General features: G+C 44.9%; 1 protein-coding gene across 8 annotated transcripts in view; it reads left to right on the top strand.

Annotated features, from left to right (window-relative positions):
• Positions 1-17,398, top strand: part of LOC139276457 (centrosomal protein of 164 kDa-like) — a 209,885-nt gene that overhangs the window by 141,668 nt on the left and 50,819 nt on the right. For all 8 annotated transcript variants that reach the window (XM_070894480.1, XM_070894479.1, XM_070894476.1 and 5 more), the window contains one exon: positions 15,793-15,879. In XM_070894480.1, coding sequence (XP_070750581.1) covers positions 15,793-15,879 — 87 coding nt within the window. The remainder of the gene's footprint in view (positions 1-15,792; positions 15,880-17,398) is intronic.

Here is a 17,398-nt window from a genome sequence, read left to right as displayed (position 1 = left end):
CCCCCTCCTCTCTCTCTCTCCCCCCTCTCCTCTCTCTCTCTCCCCCTCTCCTCTCTCTCTCCCCCCACTTCTCTCCCCTTTCCACCCTCCCCTCTCTCTCTCCCCCTCCTCTCTCTCTCCCCCTCCCCTCTCTCTCTCTCTCCCCCTCCCCCTCTCTCTCTCCCCCTCCCCCTCTCTCTCCCCCTCCCCCCTCTCTCTCTCCCCCCTCCTCTCTCTCTCTCCCCCTCTCCTCTCTCTCTCTTCCCCCTCCCCTCTCTCTCTCCCCCCCACTTCTCTCCCCTTTCCACCCTCCCCTCTCTCTCTCCCCCTCCCCTCTCTCTCCCTCTCCCCTCTCTTCTCTCTCTCCCCTCTCTCTCTCTCCCCCTCCCCCCTCTCTCTCTCCCCCTCCCCTCTCTCTCTCCCCCTCCCCTCTCTCTCTCTCCCCCTCCCCCCTCTCTCTCTCCCCCTCCCCCCTCTCTCTCTCCCCCCTCCTCTCTCTCTCTCCCCCCTCTCCTCTCTCTCTCTCCCCCTCCCCCCTCTCTCTCTCCCCCTCCCCCCTCTCTCTCTCCCCCCTCCTCTCTCTCTCTCTCCCCCCTCTCCTCTCTCTCTTTTCCCCCTCCCCTCTCTCTCTCCCCCCCACTTCTCTCCCCTTTCCACCCTCCCCTCCTCTCTCCCCTCACCCCTCGCTGTCAGAAACAGAGAGAGAGAGACCCTGACAGAGGCAGAGAGAGAGACACTGTGGGGTGGGGGGGCCCGTCCCGGCACGCTGTTGGAGGGCTCCCGGTGCTGCAATCGGTGAGTAGAAACTTAATTTTTTATTTATAGATTTTTTTTATTGTTATTTTTTTATTTTTTTTTAATTGATTTATTTATCATTTATTATTGATGATGGCTCTTTATTCGTAAAAGTGAAGTGTTTAATGTTTGTAAACCCCCTTCTCCCCCCCCCCCCCCATCTCTCGTTCCCTACCCCTGATTTATAAGTGTAGGCAAGGTTTTTCTGAGCGTACAAAAATCTACATTTACTCCATTCTAAGTTGGTTTGGAGTAAGTTTTCGCTGCCTAAACTTGCAAAACAGGCGTAAGCGGCTGGACACGCCCCCTTTTGGGGAAAAAAATCTGTTCTAAAATGGAACTATTCTAATTCACTAGAACTAGAGCAAACTAAATGCCGAGAATTTCAATTTCTAAGATGCTCCATTCTAAACAAGTTGCTCCAAAAAACTAGGAGCAACTCAGGCCGAAACTTTACCCCATATTTTCTGGAGTTTAGAAGAATGAGAGGTGATCTCATTGCAACATACAAAATTCTTACAGGGCTTGACAGGATAGATGCAGGGAGGATGTTTCCCCCGGGCTGGGGAGTCTAGAACCAGGGGAAACAGTCTCAGAATAAGGGGTCGGCCATTTAGGACTGAGATGAGGAGAAATGTCTTCACTCAGAGGGTGGTGAATCTTTGGAATTCTCTACCCCAGAGGGCTATGGAGGCTCAGTCATTGAGTATATTCAAGACTGAGATCAATAGATTTTTTGATATTAAGGGAATCAAGGGATATTGGCATAGTGCAGGAAAGTGGAGTTGAGGTAGAAGATCAACCATGATCTTATTGAATGGTGACGCAAGCTCGTGGGGCCAAATGGCTCCTGCTCCTATTTCTTATGTTATGTAAGACAGCACTAATGATTCTTCACAAGCTGAGTTCTGAATCTCGGTCGTCACATCTGCAGCTCCCTGCCAAAGAATGGCTGCTTGGGTGAGATACAAGGAGGCCTTCCTTCATCCATGGACTGTAACCCTTCAGGCGAGACGAAGGACTTTTTTAAAAAGTGTGACTTGAGTTGAAGGTTTCCATTCTCGTGCCATCCCAGAAGCCATTATGCTCATGCTTACCATTCTTTATGACCCAAACAACAAGCACGGAGCTGCTGAGATACAGAGCTGGAGGGATAAATGTTAGCGATCGAATTGTAGCTCATCAAATTGAAACTGATTCTGTGACGAGTGATTTTTAAAATGGAGTTGTCCTTTTGGTTTATAGAACATTTGTTCTTTTTCTTTAAATCTCATTGATCAATAACTGAATCAGCCTGAAGCTCACAAAATGAACGCCATTGACATTCTTGTAATTGACAGGAGAAGCTTTTATTTATGTAGAGGATCTGATTTGTCCTGGCCAGCAAAGCATGGATAAATGTTTGCACAAAGTAGGTTAACTGGATAACTTATGAGGGGGTTACGGCCATCGTAGCCTATAGCTGACTGGCCATGAAATACAAGGCAGCAATATAAACTGAATCAAGACGTACTCCCAGTTTCATAAATCACCAAGATCTCGGCTCAAGTGCTTTATTATAGCTGTGTTAGAACCTTGGTACAGTGACCATTCTGACTGCCAAGCCACTTTCCAGTGCTGTATGTTTCATAACATCCTCATTTTTGTGATTTAATCCAAAAAATGTAACTTTTGTGATGAATTGCTTAATTGGTAGCTTCCAAATTTGAGCAAACCACTTCTCGAATTATTGGAAGTAGGAATAGTTTAGTTTCTAATTGACACAAGCACCCAGAAAATTCAGGCAGGTTGAAGTTGAAGGAACACAGAATCACGTGATTGATACCATAGTCTTACATTTGTTGTGCTAGCACATAGAGGAAATGGAGTGTGTGTGTGTGTGTTGCGTATATCTCCCATTTCCTCATATATAGGAAAGGGAAAGACACTATAATTAGCCTCAGTTTCCTCATCAAGAGTGGGGAAATATTGGTCACTTTTGGTTGCTATTCAGTGACCAGTGCTTGCACAGATGATGGATGAGGACAGGATCAAACTCGGGGGCTTAATGTGGAATAACTCACTGACATTTATCTAGCTCGCACATGAAAATGGCCCATTTGACAAGGTACCAGACGCAGGCAACACCTGAGAACCTGTACTCCAAGTATGAGTCCTTTCAGGAGAGAAAGGGGGCAAGTAGGTACAATTTGCAAAACGAATGAGGAAAGTTTTCTGCTGCATATTAAATTACAAAGAAACTTTCAAATTAACTGCAAAAAGCTGTATGAAAATATACTTATTTAATTTAAGTCTGTTTAATTTTAAATTGTTGATTATTATATTCTACAGAGGTTTGTGTTAAAACAATGCAGGCCCTCGTGAGGCTGTGCACCATTTTAAATATATGAAACTAGCAGGACTGATCCCTCGGCCAGCTTAAAATAAGCTTTTTGAATATCTTAATATCCTGGCCTGATTTCACTGCAATCCTTTCATATTCCACATTTCATGTGCACCAGAATGAAGCACGGGTATGTAATTAAATCTGTTTAAAATGCAGAAGGTGTAGGCGCGCACAGCAGAAGAAAAGAGTTAAGCCCCTCTAACATCTGTTCGGCTCTGCAGGAAGTGACATCGCCACCTGCCAATGGGAGCAGGGCACGCCACATCTATGTTGTTGGGAAAGCAAAAAAAATATTTGTAAATACTAATGAGTACTTTGTTGGCCTTCATACAGAGCAGTATGGTCAATTGGTGAAGCTTCATACCATTTTTTTCTTCCTGTTGATCATTAAGAGCATTTTTACCTTTTTTCAATACTGTTATTAGGAGCGAGTGAGTTAATTTTTTGGACAATGGTTTTTTTTCATAAATTCACGTTTCATATTTTGGATTTAAAATAACATAAAAACATAAGACATAGGAGCAGGAGTAGGCCATTTGCCCCCTCGAGCCTGCTCCGCCATGCAATAAGATCATGAGGCCGAAATTGGTGAAAACCGAAGTTCCGCCCATTTCTTGGCGGTATGCCGGTGGTATGTCGTTTCATACCGCCAGGCACCGCTGGGGCGGAGTGTGCATGATTTTCATCGCTTTTTTTCTCGGCGGTGTGCCGAGCGGAGTGCAGCCGGCGGTTTGCGGGCGGTGAGTCCTTTTCACTCGGGAATCTTCGGGTCCCGAGTTGTGCGCGAGCGCATGTTGCTGTGAAGCTCCGCCCCCCCCCAGAGAGGCACAGATCAGAATCGACAGAGAGACTGCCGGCCTGAGAGCGCTGTGCAGGTGTGTGGGGGGGCGGGTGGCGGGGGGTCGCTGCTGTGGGGGGAGATGACAATTGGGGAGGGGGGGGGGGCGGGCGGGCAGTAGAGAGACTGGCGGGGTGAGAGAAAAACATTTTCATAGGTAAAGATGCATACTGCCGACTGAAGGTCGACTTAAAACTACCTTTTCCTGGGCGGTCTACAGGGTCAGTGGTAAGCGATCAATTTGGCAATTTTGGGTGGTATGTCGGCAGTATGCATACCGCCTGGCGGTATGTCACTGATGAATTTCCCTGTGGGCGGTATGTAGGTATTTTTTTAATCAATTCCGCGATTTTGGGCAGTATGCCTGCGGTCCGCGGGTGGTATGTCCACCAGTTTCGGTCCCCATGGCTGAACTGATCCTGACCTCAATTCCACTTTCCCGCCTGCTCCCCACAACCCTTGACTCCCTTATCATTCAAAATAAGTTTTTTTTAAAAAAAGAATGAATCATAGAAACTGTAAAAGCAAGCACGGAACACAAAACCTGTACACTGAAGAGGATAAGATACATTGACCTTGAAATTTGTCTCGGGCAGTGGGGAAAATGCGCGGTATCGGATCTGACGCCGGTTATATGTAGCGCCGGATATTGACTGCGATGGACTGAATATCAGGCTTTGTGTATGGCGGGAGGCCGATCCAATACCACCCAATACAAATTTCCAGACCGTTGGGTTTCCTTCATCACTTTAAAAAAAAAAGATTATCTGGTCATTATCACATTGCTGTTTGTGGGAGCTTGCTGTGCACAAATTGGCTGCAAGCGTTTCCTACATTACAACAGTAACTACACTCCAAAAGTACTTAATTGGCTGTAAAGCGCTTTGGGACATCCGGTGGTGGTAAAAGTGCAAGTCTTTTCTTTCTCAAACCAGGGTATTGTGTCATTGAACAGCGGTGACATGTTGCATTTCCCACACAGCAAGTTTCCAATCGTGCTTGTGCAGCCAGGGAGAGATGCTGAGTTGAAAACTAGCTGCCTACCCCACAGAGAGCCACTCGCCCTGGCTCACTGCCTCGAGGGCTTTGGTTGACAGCTGAGAAATAATCTGCCGGTCCTCTCCGCCTGCGTTTGGAAGAAGGAAATAATAAATAAAAATCAAGGGATGGGGTTAATAGAACATGTGCTTGGAATTTTTTTTTTTCTGATGCATTGCACAAATTCAACTGGAATCTTCAATATCCCTTTGGGAGTGTATTAACATTATTTTAAACTTGTCTGATTGTAACTCCAAGTTAATAATCCCAATGCTGAATTAATTTGCTGTGCGCATTTCTGTGTTTAATCACTCAACATGTACAAGATTCTAATTAGATAAAATGATAATGCTGACATTTTTATGGAATGAATTCTATTTCCTGCATGAATGTTAGGTGTGTGCACTGCAGTGTCTTTTGGCTTAAGTTCAGAGATCTTCAGAGGTGGGCACTAAGTAGAATACTCATCTGCAGCAGTTGGTGCCAACTGGTCAGGTTTCACAAATACCGGCGGGCGGTTTTGGCCACTGGGCATTGCGGGCAAGGGATTTGCAGCCTGCCATTTCAAGTTCAAATAGAATCTTTTTGGATAAGTGTCTTACCCAGCAATCAACTCCTTTCCTTAAGCTTTTTACCTCATCTTAGAATTGATGACAATCATTGGATGCCGTGGGGTTAATTGGCATCACATACATCGACACAATACTGTGAAATGCATTTCCTATTAGAGTAGATGGGCAACACTAAATAGCAGTTTATGTGCATAGTTGGTCACAGCAACCAATCTGCATGCACCAAAGTCTCACAAACTAATGAGATAAATGACCAGAAAATCTGTTTGGGTGTTGTTAGTTGAGGGTTAAATGTTGGCCTGGACACCAGTAGAACTTCCCTGCTCCTCTTCAAATAGTGCAACGAAATATTTTACCTCCACCCAAACAGGCAGATGAGGTTATTTGTTTAATATCTCATCCAAAAGACCTCTGACAGTGCAGCACTGAAGTGTCACCCTACGTTATGTTACTAAAGTGCTAGAATGGAGCTTCAACCCACGAACTTCTGACTGAAGCAAAAGTACGACCACTGCGCCAAGATGAGAAACTATTGTAGTGTCTACTCTCAACAATACCAATCCCTGGGACAAACCATCATGCCAAGAAGCGCCCTTGATGGCTTAACTGATTTCCATGAATGAGTAACTCAGCTGTACAGCTTAGGAAGGTGCCAAGTTTGATCCTCGACGATGCTGAGTTAACAGATCTCAGAATAGGCAGTGGTTGGAGCATTACAATTGTTCTCAGCACCTCTGGGTTATGGAGAGGATTAAATGACCCAAGGGTCCCACTGTTATCCAGCAAGCAATGCTGGAAGAATGTACGTCCGGTGATATTTCCTGCACTTGAATTGCATGCCTGTAGAACCATAGCTCAGCAAGGAGAAGGAAAGAGGAAGCAGTCGAGGTGTTGAGGAAGGTGGGCGGGAAAGAAAAGGTACAAAAGAAGGAACTTTAATTTAGACGGCACCTTTCGTGTCCTTGGCACGTCCCAATTTACTGCCAACGAAGTGCTTTTGAAGTGTAGTCACTGTATTGTAAGCCAATGAAGCAGTTAATTTGTATGCAGCAGTGTCCCACAAACGGCAATGACACAAATGGCTGATTACATTGTTTTGAGAGGAATTTTTTGAGGTATATATGGTGCCCATGATACTGGGGGAGAACTCCCTTGTTCCTCCTCAAATGGTGCCCTGAGATCTCTTGTATCCACCTGTGTCACCCAAGAAGATGATAGAGGTTATTTCTAGGCTAGCCTCTACTTAATGATTTTAATTTGATGCCATGCAATCAAGATACAATTTTCTCTGTGAGGCACATCAAGCTATTCAACTGTGAATAGCATCGTAAATGAGCTTGATCCTTTCTCCCCTAGAGTCCACTTTTCTGATGGGTCTTTGGAGAGCAATCAGGAGTGGAAATCCTGGATTACTTTTTTTTTTGCCCTCTTCTGCTCAAGGGCACTGTGGCCAATTATAGCTCAATAACTACTTCCCTGGCTACCAGCAGTTAAGTCCTCATAGGGAATTAAACTAGGTGTAAAAGGCAGTCAACAGGCCCACCAACTGATGTGAATGTTCATTTGTAAATGTAACGTTTACTTGGACAACCATCATTTCTCCATAGGTGTGCTGTTTATTTAATAGGAACAATTGTTACGCTTTTTCATGTAATGGATGCTGCCATTAAAAGGCGTCCATTGCCCTACCATGCCAATAATTGTGATTCCACTTGTATGTTTAAGAGTTTAAAAAAAAAAATTTTGAATGTTTTATGCCCTGTTGAGCAATGTCATTAACCACTCTAATCAAAAATGTTTCCAATGGATAAGCATCGAGCCAGTTGAGAGTTTTAAAGTTGTTTATTGCACAGTAGAGTAGCTTTGCACGGCCAGGCCTCGTGCTGATGTTTGTGCCTCAGTCAGCACTTTGTAACCGCTGCCTGACAGAATTCTCTTGAATTTTTTTCAGAAGAACCCCATGACATTTGCTGGGTCTGTTGAAGGCACACAGCATCAAATTGGAATAAAATTGGCAACATTGTGCCACCCATTTTCAAACAATGAAATGGGGAAACCGCTGCTGGTTCTGTGAAATTATTTTGAGATTAAGTCCTCAAATTTGTAGTCTACAGTTAACTGCTGATTTAAAAAAAAAAGATTTGCAGCTCTGCAGTAGTCAGAACAAGCAGCCTATTTTGGGGGTGGGGTGGGGTGGGTGGGGAGCGGACACTCTGGCTCTGGAGTGATGTCAGATCCTGCTAACAATTCCAGTGTCACAAAAATGTATTCAAGAACATATTTTTTTCTCCCCACCCTCCCCTCTTACCTGTTCTCTTCTGCTGCGAGTAGTACCTCTTGTTCCATGAGCAACAGCGACCCTTCAGTATCTCCCAGCAGAGCCAAACGTGTCCACATGCACATTTCCAGCAGAGTTCAGCGGGCAGCAAGAGCAAACATCGAAACCTAGAAAATAGGTGCAGGAGCAGGCCATTCGGCCCTTCGAGCCTGCACCGTCATTCAATATGATCATGGCTGATCCATGCAACTTCAGTACTCCACTCCCGCCTTCTCTCCATACCCCCTGATCCCCTTAGCCGTAAGGGCCACATCTAACCCCCTCTTGAATATATCCAATGAACTGGACTCAGCAACTTTGTGTGGTAGAGAATTCCACAGGTTCACTACTCTCTGGCTGAAAAAGTTTCTCTTCATCTCGGTCCTATATGGCTTACCCATTATCCTTAGACTGTGGCTCTTGTTCCATGAGCAACAGCGACCCTTCAGTATCTCCTAGCATAGCCAAAGCAGGGCTGTGTCATTGCCCCAACCCTCTTCTCAATCTTCCTCGCTGCCATGCTCCACCTCACAGTTGATAAGCTCACCACTGGATGTGGAACTAAACTACAGAACCAGTGGGAAGCTGTTCAACCGTTGGCATCTCCAGGCTAGATCCAAGACCACTCCAACCTCTGTCGTTGAGCTACAGTACACGGACGACGCCTGCGTCTGTGCACACACAGAGGCTGAACTCCAGGACATAGTCGACGTATTTACCGAGGCATATGAAAGCATGGGCCTTACGCTAAACATTAGTAAGACAAAGGTCTTCCACCAGCCTGTCCTCGCCGCACAGTACTGCCCCCCAGACATCAAGATCCACGGAGTGGCTCTGGACAACGTGGACCACTTCTCCTGTCTCGGGAGCCTTCTATCAACAAGAGCTGGCATTGACGACGAGATCCACCACCGTCTCCAGTGCGCCAGTGCAGCCTTCGGCCGCCTGAGGAAAAGAGTGTTTGAAGACCAGTCCCTCAAAACTGTCACCAAGCTTATGGTCTACAGGGCTGTAGTAATACCCGCCTTCCAAAATGGCTCAGAGATGTGGACCATGTACAGCAGACCTCTTAAGTCGCTGGAGAAATACCACCAACGATGTCTTCACAAGATCCTGCATATCCTCTGGGAGGACAGACGCACAAACATTAGCTTCCTCGTCCAGACCAACAGACCATGCTTGATCATAAGAATATAAGAACATAAGGATTAGGAACAGGAGTAGGCCATCTAGCCCCTCGAGCCTGCTCCGCCATTCAACAAGATCATGGCTGATCTGGCCGTGGACTCAGCTCCACTTACCCGCCCGCTCCCCGTAACCCTTAATTCCCTTATTGGTTAAAAATCTATCTATCTGTGATTTGAATACATTCAATGAGCTAGCCTCAACTGCTTCCTTGGGCAGAGAATTCCACAGATTCACAACCCTCTGGGAGAAGAAATTCCTTCTCAACTCGGTTTTAAATTGGCTCCCCCGTATTTTGAGGCTGTGCCCCCGAGTTCTAGTCTCCCCGACCAGTGGAAACAACCTCTCTGGCTCTATTTTGTCTATCCCTTTCATGATTTTAAATGTTTCTATAAGATCACCCCTCATCCTTCTGAACTCCAACGAGTAAAGACCCAGTCTACTCAATCTATCATCATAAGGTAACCCCCTCATTTCTCGAATCAGCCTAGTGAATCGTCTCTGTACCCCTTCCAAAGCTAGTATATCCTTTCTTAAGTAAGGTGACCAAAACTGCACGCAGTACTCCAGGTGTGGCCTTACCAATACCTTATACAGTTGCAGCAACACCTCCCTGCTTTTGTACTCCATCCCTTTCGTAATGATGGCCAACATTCCATTTGCCTTCCTGATTACCTGCTGCACCTGCAAACTAACCTTTTGGGATTCATGCACAAGGACCCCCTCTGCACCACAGCATGTTGTAATTTCTCCCCATTCAAATAATATTCCCTTTTACTGTTTTTTTTTCCCCAAGGTGGATGACCTCACACTTTCCGACATTGTATTCCATCTGCCAAACCTTAGCCCATTCGCTTAACCTATCCAAATCTCCTTGCAGCCTCTCTGAGTCCTCTACACAACCCGCTTTCCCACTAATCTTAGTGTCATCTGCAAATTTTGTTGCACTACACTCTGTCCCCTCTTCCAGGTCATCTATGTATATTGTAAACAGTTGTGGTCCCAGTACCGATCCCTGTGGCACACCACTAACCACTGATTTCCAACCGGAAAATAACCCATTTATCCCGACTCTCTGCTTTCTGTTCGCCAGCCAATTCTCTATCCATGCTAATACATTTCCTCTGACTCCGCGTACCTTTATCTTCTGCAGTAACCTTTTGTGTGGCACCTTATCGAATGCCTTTTGGAAATCTAAATACACCACATCCATCGGTACACCTCTATCCACCATGCTCGTTATATCCTCAAAGAATTCCAGCAAGTTAGTTAAACATGATTTCCCTTTCATGAATCCATGCTGCATCTGCTTGATTGCACTATTCCTATCCAGATGTCCCGCTCTTTCTTCCTTAATGATAGTTTCAAGCATTTTCCACACTACAGATGTTAAACTAACCGGCCTATAGTTACCTGCCTTTTGCCTGCCCCCTTTTTTAAACAGAGGCGTTACATTAGCTGCTCTCCAATCCGCTGGTACCTCCCCAGAGTCCAGAGAATTTTGGTAGATTATAACAAATGCATCTGCTATAACTTCTGCCATCTCTTTTAATACCCTGGGATGCATTTCATCAGGACCAGGGGACTTGTCTACCTTCAGTCCCATTAGCCTGTCCAGCACTACCCCCCTAGTGATAGTAATCATCACAAGGTCCTCCCTTCTCACGTTCCTATGACCAGCAATTTTTGGCATGGTTTTTGTGTCTTCCACTGTGAAGACGGAAGCAAAATAAATGTTTACGGTCTCAGCCATTTCCACATTTCCCATTATTAAATCCCCCTTTTCATCTTCTAAGGGACCAACATTTACTTTAGTCACTCTTTTCCGTTTTATATATCTGTAAAAGCTTTTACTATCTGTTTTTATGTTTTGAGCAAGTTTACCTTCGTAATCTATCTTCCCTTTCTTTATTGCTTTTTTAGTCATTCTTTGCTGTTGCTTAAAATTTTCCCAATCCTCTAGTTTCCCACTAACCTTGGCCACCTTATACGCATTGGTCTTTGATTTGATACTTTCCTTTATTTCCTTAGTTATCCACGGCTGGTTATCTCTTCTCTTGCCGCCCTGTCTCGTTACACAGGACCAGATCTAAGATAGCTTGCTCCCTTGTAGGCTCTGTTACATACTGTTCTAAGAAACAATCCCGTATGCATTCTATGAATTCCTCCTCCAGGCTACCCCCTGCGATTTGATTTGACCAATCGATATGTAGGTTAAAATCCCCCATAACTACTGACGTTCCTTTTTCACATGCCTCCATTATTCCCTTGATTATTGCCCGCCCCACCATGAAGTTATTATTTGGGGGCCTATAAACTACGCCGACCAGTGACTTTTTCCCCTTACTATCTCTAATCTCCACCCACAATAATTCAACATTTTGTTCATTGGAGCCAATATCATCCCTCACAACTGCCCTGATATCATCCTTTATTAACAGAGCTACCCCACCTCCTTTCCATTCTTGCCTATCTTTCTGAATCGTCAGATACCCCTGTATGTTTAATTCCCAGTCTTGGCCACCTTGCAACCATGTTTCTGTAATGGCCACCAAATCATACCCATTTGTAATGATTTGTGCCGTCAATTCATTTACTTTATTTCTAATGCTGCGTGCATTTAGGTAGAGTGTTTTCATTCTAGTTTTTAAACCATGATTTTTAGTTTTTACCCCTCCTGCAGCCCTTTTATATTCAGTGGCCCTTTTTGTTTCTTGCCTTTGGTTTCTCTGCCCTCCACTTTTATTCATCTCTTTTCTGTCTTTTGTTTTTGTCTCCTTTTTGTTTCCCTGTCTCCCTGTATTGGTTCCCATCCCCCTGCCATATTAGTTTAACTCTTCAACAGCACTAGCAAACACTCCCCCTAGGACATTGGTTCCGTTCCTGCCCAAGTGCAGACCGTCCGGTTTGTACTGGTCCCACCTCCCGCAGAACCTGTTCCAATGCCCCATGAATTTGAATCCCTCCCTGCTGCACCACTGCTCAAGCCACATATTCATCTGTGCTATCCTGCGATTCCTACTCTGACTAGCACGTGGCACTGGTAGCAATCCCGAGATTACTACTTTTGAGGTCCTACTTTTTAATTTAACTCCTAGCTCCTTAAATTCGTCTCGTAGGACCTTATCCCTTTTTTTAACCTATGTCGTTGGTACCAATGTGCACCACGACAACTGGCTGTTCTCCCTCCCTTTTCAGAATGTCCTGCAATCGCTCGGAGACATCCTTGACCCTTGCACCAGGGAGGCAACATACCATCCTGGAGTCTCGATTGCGGCCGCAGAAACGCCTATCTATTCCCCTTATGATTGAATCCCCTATCACTATCGCTCTCCCAATCTTTTTTATGCCCTCCTGTACAACAGAGCCAGCCACGGTGCCATGAACTTGGCTGCTGTTGCTCTCCCCTAATGAGTCATCTCCCTCAACAGCACTCAAAACAGTGTATCTGTTTTGCAGGGGGATGACCAGATGGGACCCCTGCACTACCTTCTTTGTACTACTCTTCCTGCTAGTCTTCCATTCCCTAGCTGGCTGTGGATCCTTCTCATGCGGTAAGACCAACTTACTACACGTGCCACTTATGTCATTCTCAGCATCGTGGATGCTCCAGAGTGAATCCACCCTCAGCTCCAATTCCGCAACGCGGTCCATCAGGAGATGGAGGCGGATACACTTCTTACACACGTAGTCGTCAGGGACACCGGAAGCGTCCCTGAGTTCCCACATGGCACAGAAGGAGCATATCACGTGACCGAGCTCTCCTGCCATGCCTTAACCCTTAGATACCCTTAAATTGGTAATAACAATGTTACAGTTTACTTACTGATATAAAAATAAAAAGAAAAGCTACTCACCAATCACCAGCCAATCACTTACCCCATTGGCTGTGACGTCACCTTTTGATTCCTTTCGACTTCTTTTTTGTTTTCTCTCCCGCTGTAGCTGCACAAGTACGCCTTTATACGCTGCTCCCGCCTCTCACCAACTGCCGCTGACTCTCGAGCTCCTGCTGGGCCTTTTATAGGCCGCTCCGAGATATGTTTATCTGCACATTTATCCTTCTGTACAATTTCACATTTAATAAATTCATTTCGATTTTATGTGGCACCTTATCGAATGCCTTTTGAAAATCTAAATACACCACATCCATCGGTACACCTCTATCCACCATGCTCGTTATATCCTCAAAGAATTCCAGTAAATTAGTTAAACATGATTTCCCCTTCATGAATCCATGTTGCGTCTGCTTGATTGCACTATTCCTATCTAGATGTCCCGCTATTTCTTCCTTAATGATAGTTTCAAGCATTTTCCCCACTACAGATGTTAAACTAACCGGCCTATAGTTACCTGCCTTTTGTCTGCCCCCCTTTTTAAACAGAGGCGTTACATTAGCTGCTTTCCAATCTGCTAGTACCTCCCCAGAGTCCAGAGAATTTTGGTAGATTATAACAAATGCATCTGCTATAACTTCTGCCATCTCTTTTAATACCCTGGGATGTATTTCATCAGGACCAGGGGACTTGTCTACCTTGAGTCCCATTAACCTGTCCAGCACTACCCCCAAGTGATAGTGATTGTCTCAAGGTCCTCCCTTCCCACATTCCTGTGACCAGCAATTTCTGGCATGGTTTCCACTGTGAAGACCGAAGCAAAATAATTGTTTAAGGTCTCAGCCATTTCCACATAGTGTGCATGCCAGACACGAGACTCCCAAAGCAAGTGCTCTACTCGGAACTCGTCCACGACAAACGAGCCAAAGGTGAGCAGAGGAGACGTTACAAGGACACCCTCAAAGCCTCCCTGATAAAGTGCGACATCCCCACTGACACCTGAGAGTCCCTGGACATGGACCGCCCTAAGTGGAGGAAGTGCATTCAGGAGGGCGCTGAGCTCCTCGAGTATCGTCGCTGAGAGCATGCGGAAATCAAGCATAGGCAGCGGAAGGAGCGTGCGGCAAACCAGGCTTCCTGCCCACCCTTTCCCTCAACGACTGTCTCACCTGTGATAGAGACAATGGTTCTCGTATTGGACTGTACAGCCACCTAAGAACTCATGCTAAGAGTGGAAGCAAGTCTTCCTCGATTTCTGAGGGCATGCCTATGATGATGAGACTGTGACCCCTGGTTCTCGACTTTCGCAACATCGGGAACATTCTTCCTGCATCTAACCTGTCCAGTCCCATCATCATCATTTTATATGTTTCTATGAGATCCCCTCTCATCCTTCTAAATTCCAGTGAATATAAGCCTAGTTGATCCAGTCTTTCTTCATATGTCAGTCCTGCCATCCCGGGAATTAGTCTGGTGAACCTTGACTGCACTTCCTCAATAGCAAACACGTCCCTTCCTCAGATTAGGAGACCAAAACTAAACTGCACACAATACTCAAGGTGTGTTTTCACCAAGGCCCTTTACAACTGCAGTAAGACCTCCCTGCTTTGTTATTTCCCTTCCTGGTCCAGTGTTGCAGCAGTACCAATGCTACCCTGGATGAGATTGCTGAACTCGGCACAGACCTTAAATTAAACCGTGGATCTTCCAGCTTTTATATTGCTTCATTCCAACTCGCATATACCCACTGAAACATTCAGGGAATCAAGATTAATATTTTAACCGGAATCGGCAACATTTCATGCAACATTTTTCTCCCCTAAAATTAAATGTGATCTCTACTTTAGAGCTGAGACCAAAACTTATTTTTCATTCAAATATTGTTCATTATCAGCAAATGTATTAAAATAGTTACAGCAGATCTTGTTCATACTGGCATTAGGTGTTATTTGAAAGACTGAATAGCGGACCTACAGTTGTTACTAGCCTGCCTCCAGCTTGCTTTGATTACATTATTCAATGAATAAGAGTGCCTTTTGGCAAGTTAAAAAAACAAGCGGCATTGCCCAATATTTAGACGTCATAGAGAGCACTGCGTCAGTGTGCCTGGCACTCCCATGTTTCCCACACCTCCCTCCTGCTGGATGGCAAGATGGTTGTTCAGTTATGTTTTGTTTATTTAAGATTTTGTAGCGCATAAATATTTCACTATTAATTGTTTAATTTCCAGCATCCTAATGTCCCAATGTGGCTTCCTCTGGTTTGGGTCTCCCTCTGACTGTCCAGCAACAAAATGTGAGGAATTGGTGTAAATTTACGCTGTTGCTATCTGCATTAAGCACACCAGATGTGTCTTTTGCTTCTAATATATTTGCAGTTCCTAAGCTGTCTTTTTGTTTTTAAAAAGCACTTTGCAAAATAAATAATTTTGGAGTGAGTGTTGTTGAAGAAGCAAAGTGTGCAACTTTATTGCACGAGAACTTTGAACCATTTCAAACTACAAAATAAAACCAAACTTTTATTCATAAACTTTTCTCAAGTGTTATTGCATTCAACCTATTCTTGTGTGAAGATAACTAGTAGCATTAAAAAGTTTCTCTCTCCGAAACTGGATCTACTGATCTTTGAGCCAGTATCCACAAGTATGCCAATGTTCCTTTTTCCTCCGTCCCTACCACCAAGTAAAACAACAGTCATACCTTGAATTATTAGAGGCCAGCGAGGCAGATGATAGGTGAGCAGGGCTTACTCTTTTCTCTAGAGTACGTAATTAAATGTATTCGGGTTATTTTTCTCTGAATTGTCCATTCAAAGGACCTCATCACTCTTGTCCTTTTTGTATTCAGGATCTCGGGATCCATATTCGGGCGGTGGAGAGACTGCTGGACGTGGAAGCCCTCTCGCCTGCATTGGATCTGCAACTTGCATCTGAGGTAAAGGGATCAAATTTTCTCACTCAAATTATTTTTTTTAAAGTCCCCTTTTCCTCTTCATAGTTGTACAAGAGTTTCAAATGCAACTTTACTGAGATATTACAGCCTTTTGAGAAGCTCTTTTAAGCTGTACAACTTCAGCTTTGTTATTTCATGTACAGTCTTTTTCTGTGTTCATTCATGTGTGGGCCCTATAGTTAAAGATGGCGGAGGATCTATCTTTTCCGCTCCCCTCCAAATTGCTAATTGCCTCTTTTCTCTTTGTTTTGACGCTGATTCACATTAGTGAAACCATTATAGTAACCTCTAACTTCAATTCAGTGTTTCCTTTCATCATCTGCTCTCAGCCTTCCCCTCTGCCAATGCTAGCGAGACATTGCAAGCTAAAGAAGTTCGAGCTGTCAAAAGCGTCAAAGGCTTGGTTAGAATGTTGATCTTCCTATCAATAGATTTTGGATAAAGCCCTTATGAGATTTGATTTGCATTCCAGTTTAACCTGCCCATATCACTTTAATATTACCAAAGTTTTCTAGAGCAGCATGTTTCTGAATTAAATACAGTAGAACTGCAGCTCAGGCCACATCGCAACATAGAAACATAGAAAATAGGTGCAGGAGTAGGCCATTCGGCCCTTCGAGCCTGCACCGCCATTCAATAAGATCATGGCCCTTTCCTGCTTTCTCTCCATACCCCTTGATCTCTTTAGCCGTAAGGGCCATATCTAACTCCCTCTTGAATATATCTAATGAACTGGCATCAACAACTCTCTGCGGTGGGGAATTCTACAGGTTAACAACTCTCTGAGTGAAAAAGTTTCTCCTCATCTCAGTCATAAATGGCCTACCCCTTATCCGACGACTATGTCCCCCGGTTCTGGACTTCCCCAACATCGGGAACATTCTTCCCGCATCTAACCTGTCCAGTCCCGTCGGAATCTTATACGTTTCTATGAGATCCCCTCTCATCCTTCTAAACTCTAGTGAATAAAGGCCTAGTTGATCCAGTCTCTCCTCATATGTCAGTCCAGCCATCCCTGGAATCAGTCTGGTGAACCTTCGCTGCACTCCCTCAATAGCAAGAACGTCCTTCCTCAGATTAGGAGACCAAAACTAAACACAATTTTCCAGGTGAGGCCTCACCAAGGCTCTGTACAATTGCAGTAAGACCTCCTGCTCCTATACTCAAATCCCCTAGCTATAAATCCTCTAGCCTTCTTCACCGCCTGTTGTACCTGCATGCCAACTTTCAATGACTGATGAACCATGACACCCAGACTTCGTTGCACCTCCCCTTTTCCTAATCTGCCGCCATTCAGATAATATTCTGCCTTTGTGTTTTTGCCCCCAAAATGGATAACCTCACATTTATCCACATTGAACAAATGCATGGCAGATGCAGTATACTCACCTAACCTGTCCAAGTCACCCTGCAGCCTCTTAGCGTCCTCCTCACAGCTCACACCGCCACCCAGTTTAGTGTCATCTGCAAACTTGGAGATATTACACTCAATTCCTTCATC

Source organism: Pristiophorus japonicus, chromosome 11 (genome assembly GCF_044704955.1).
Source record: "Pristiophorus japonicus isolate sPriJap1 chromosome 11, sPriJap1.hap1, whole genome shotgun sequence".
NCBI classification, from domain to species: Eukaryota; Metazoa; Chordata; class Chondrichthyes; family Pristiophoridae; genus Pristiophorus; species Pristiophorus japonicus.
Note: the sequence above shows the minus strand (reverse complement) of the source record. Positions and strands in the feature narration are given on the sequence as shown.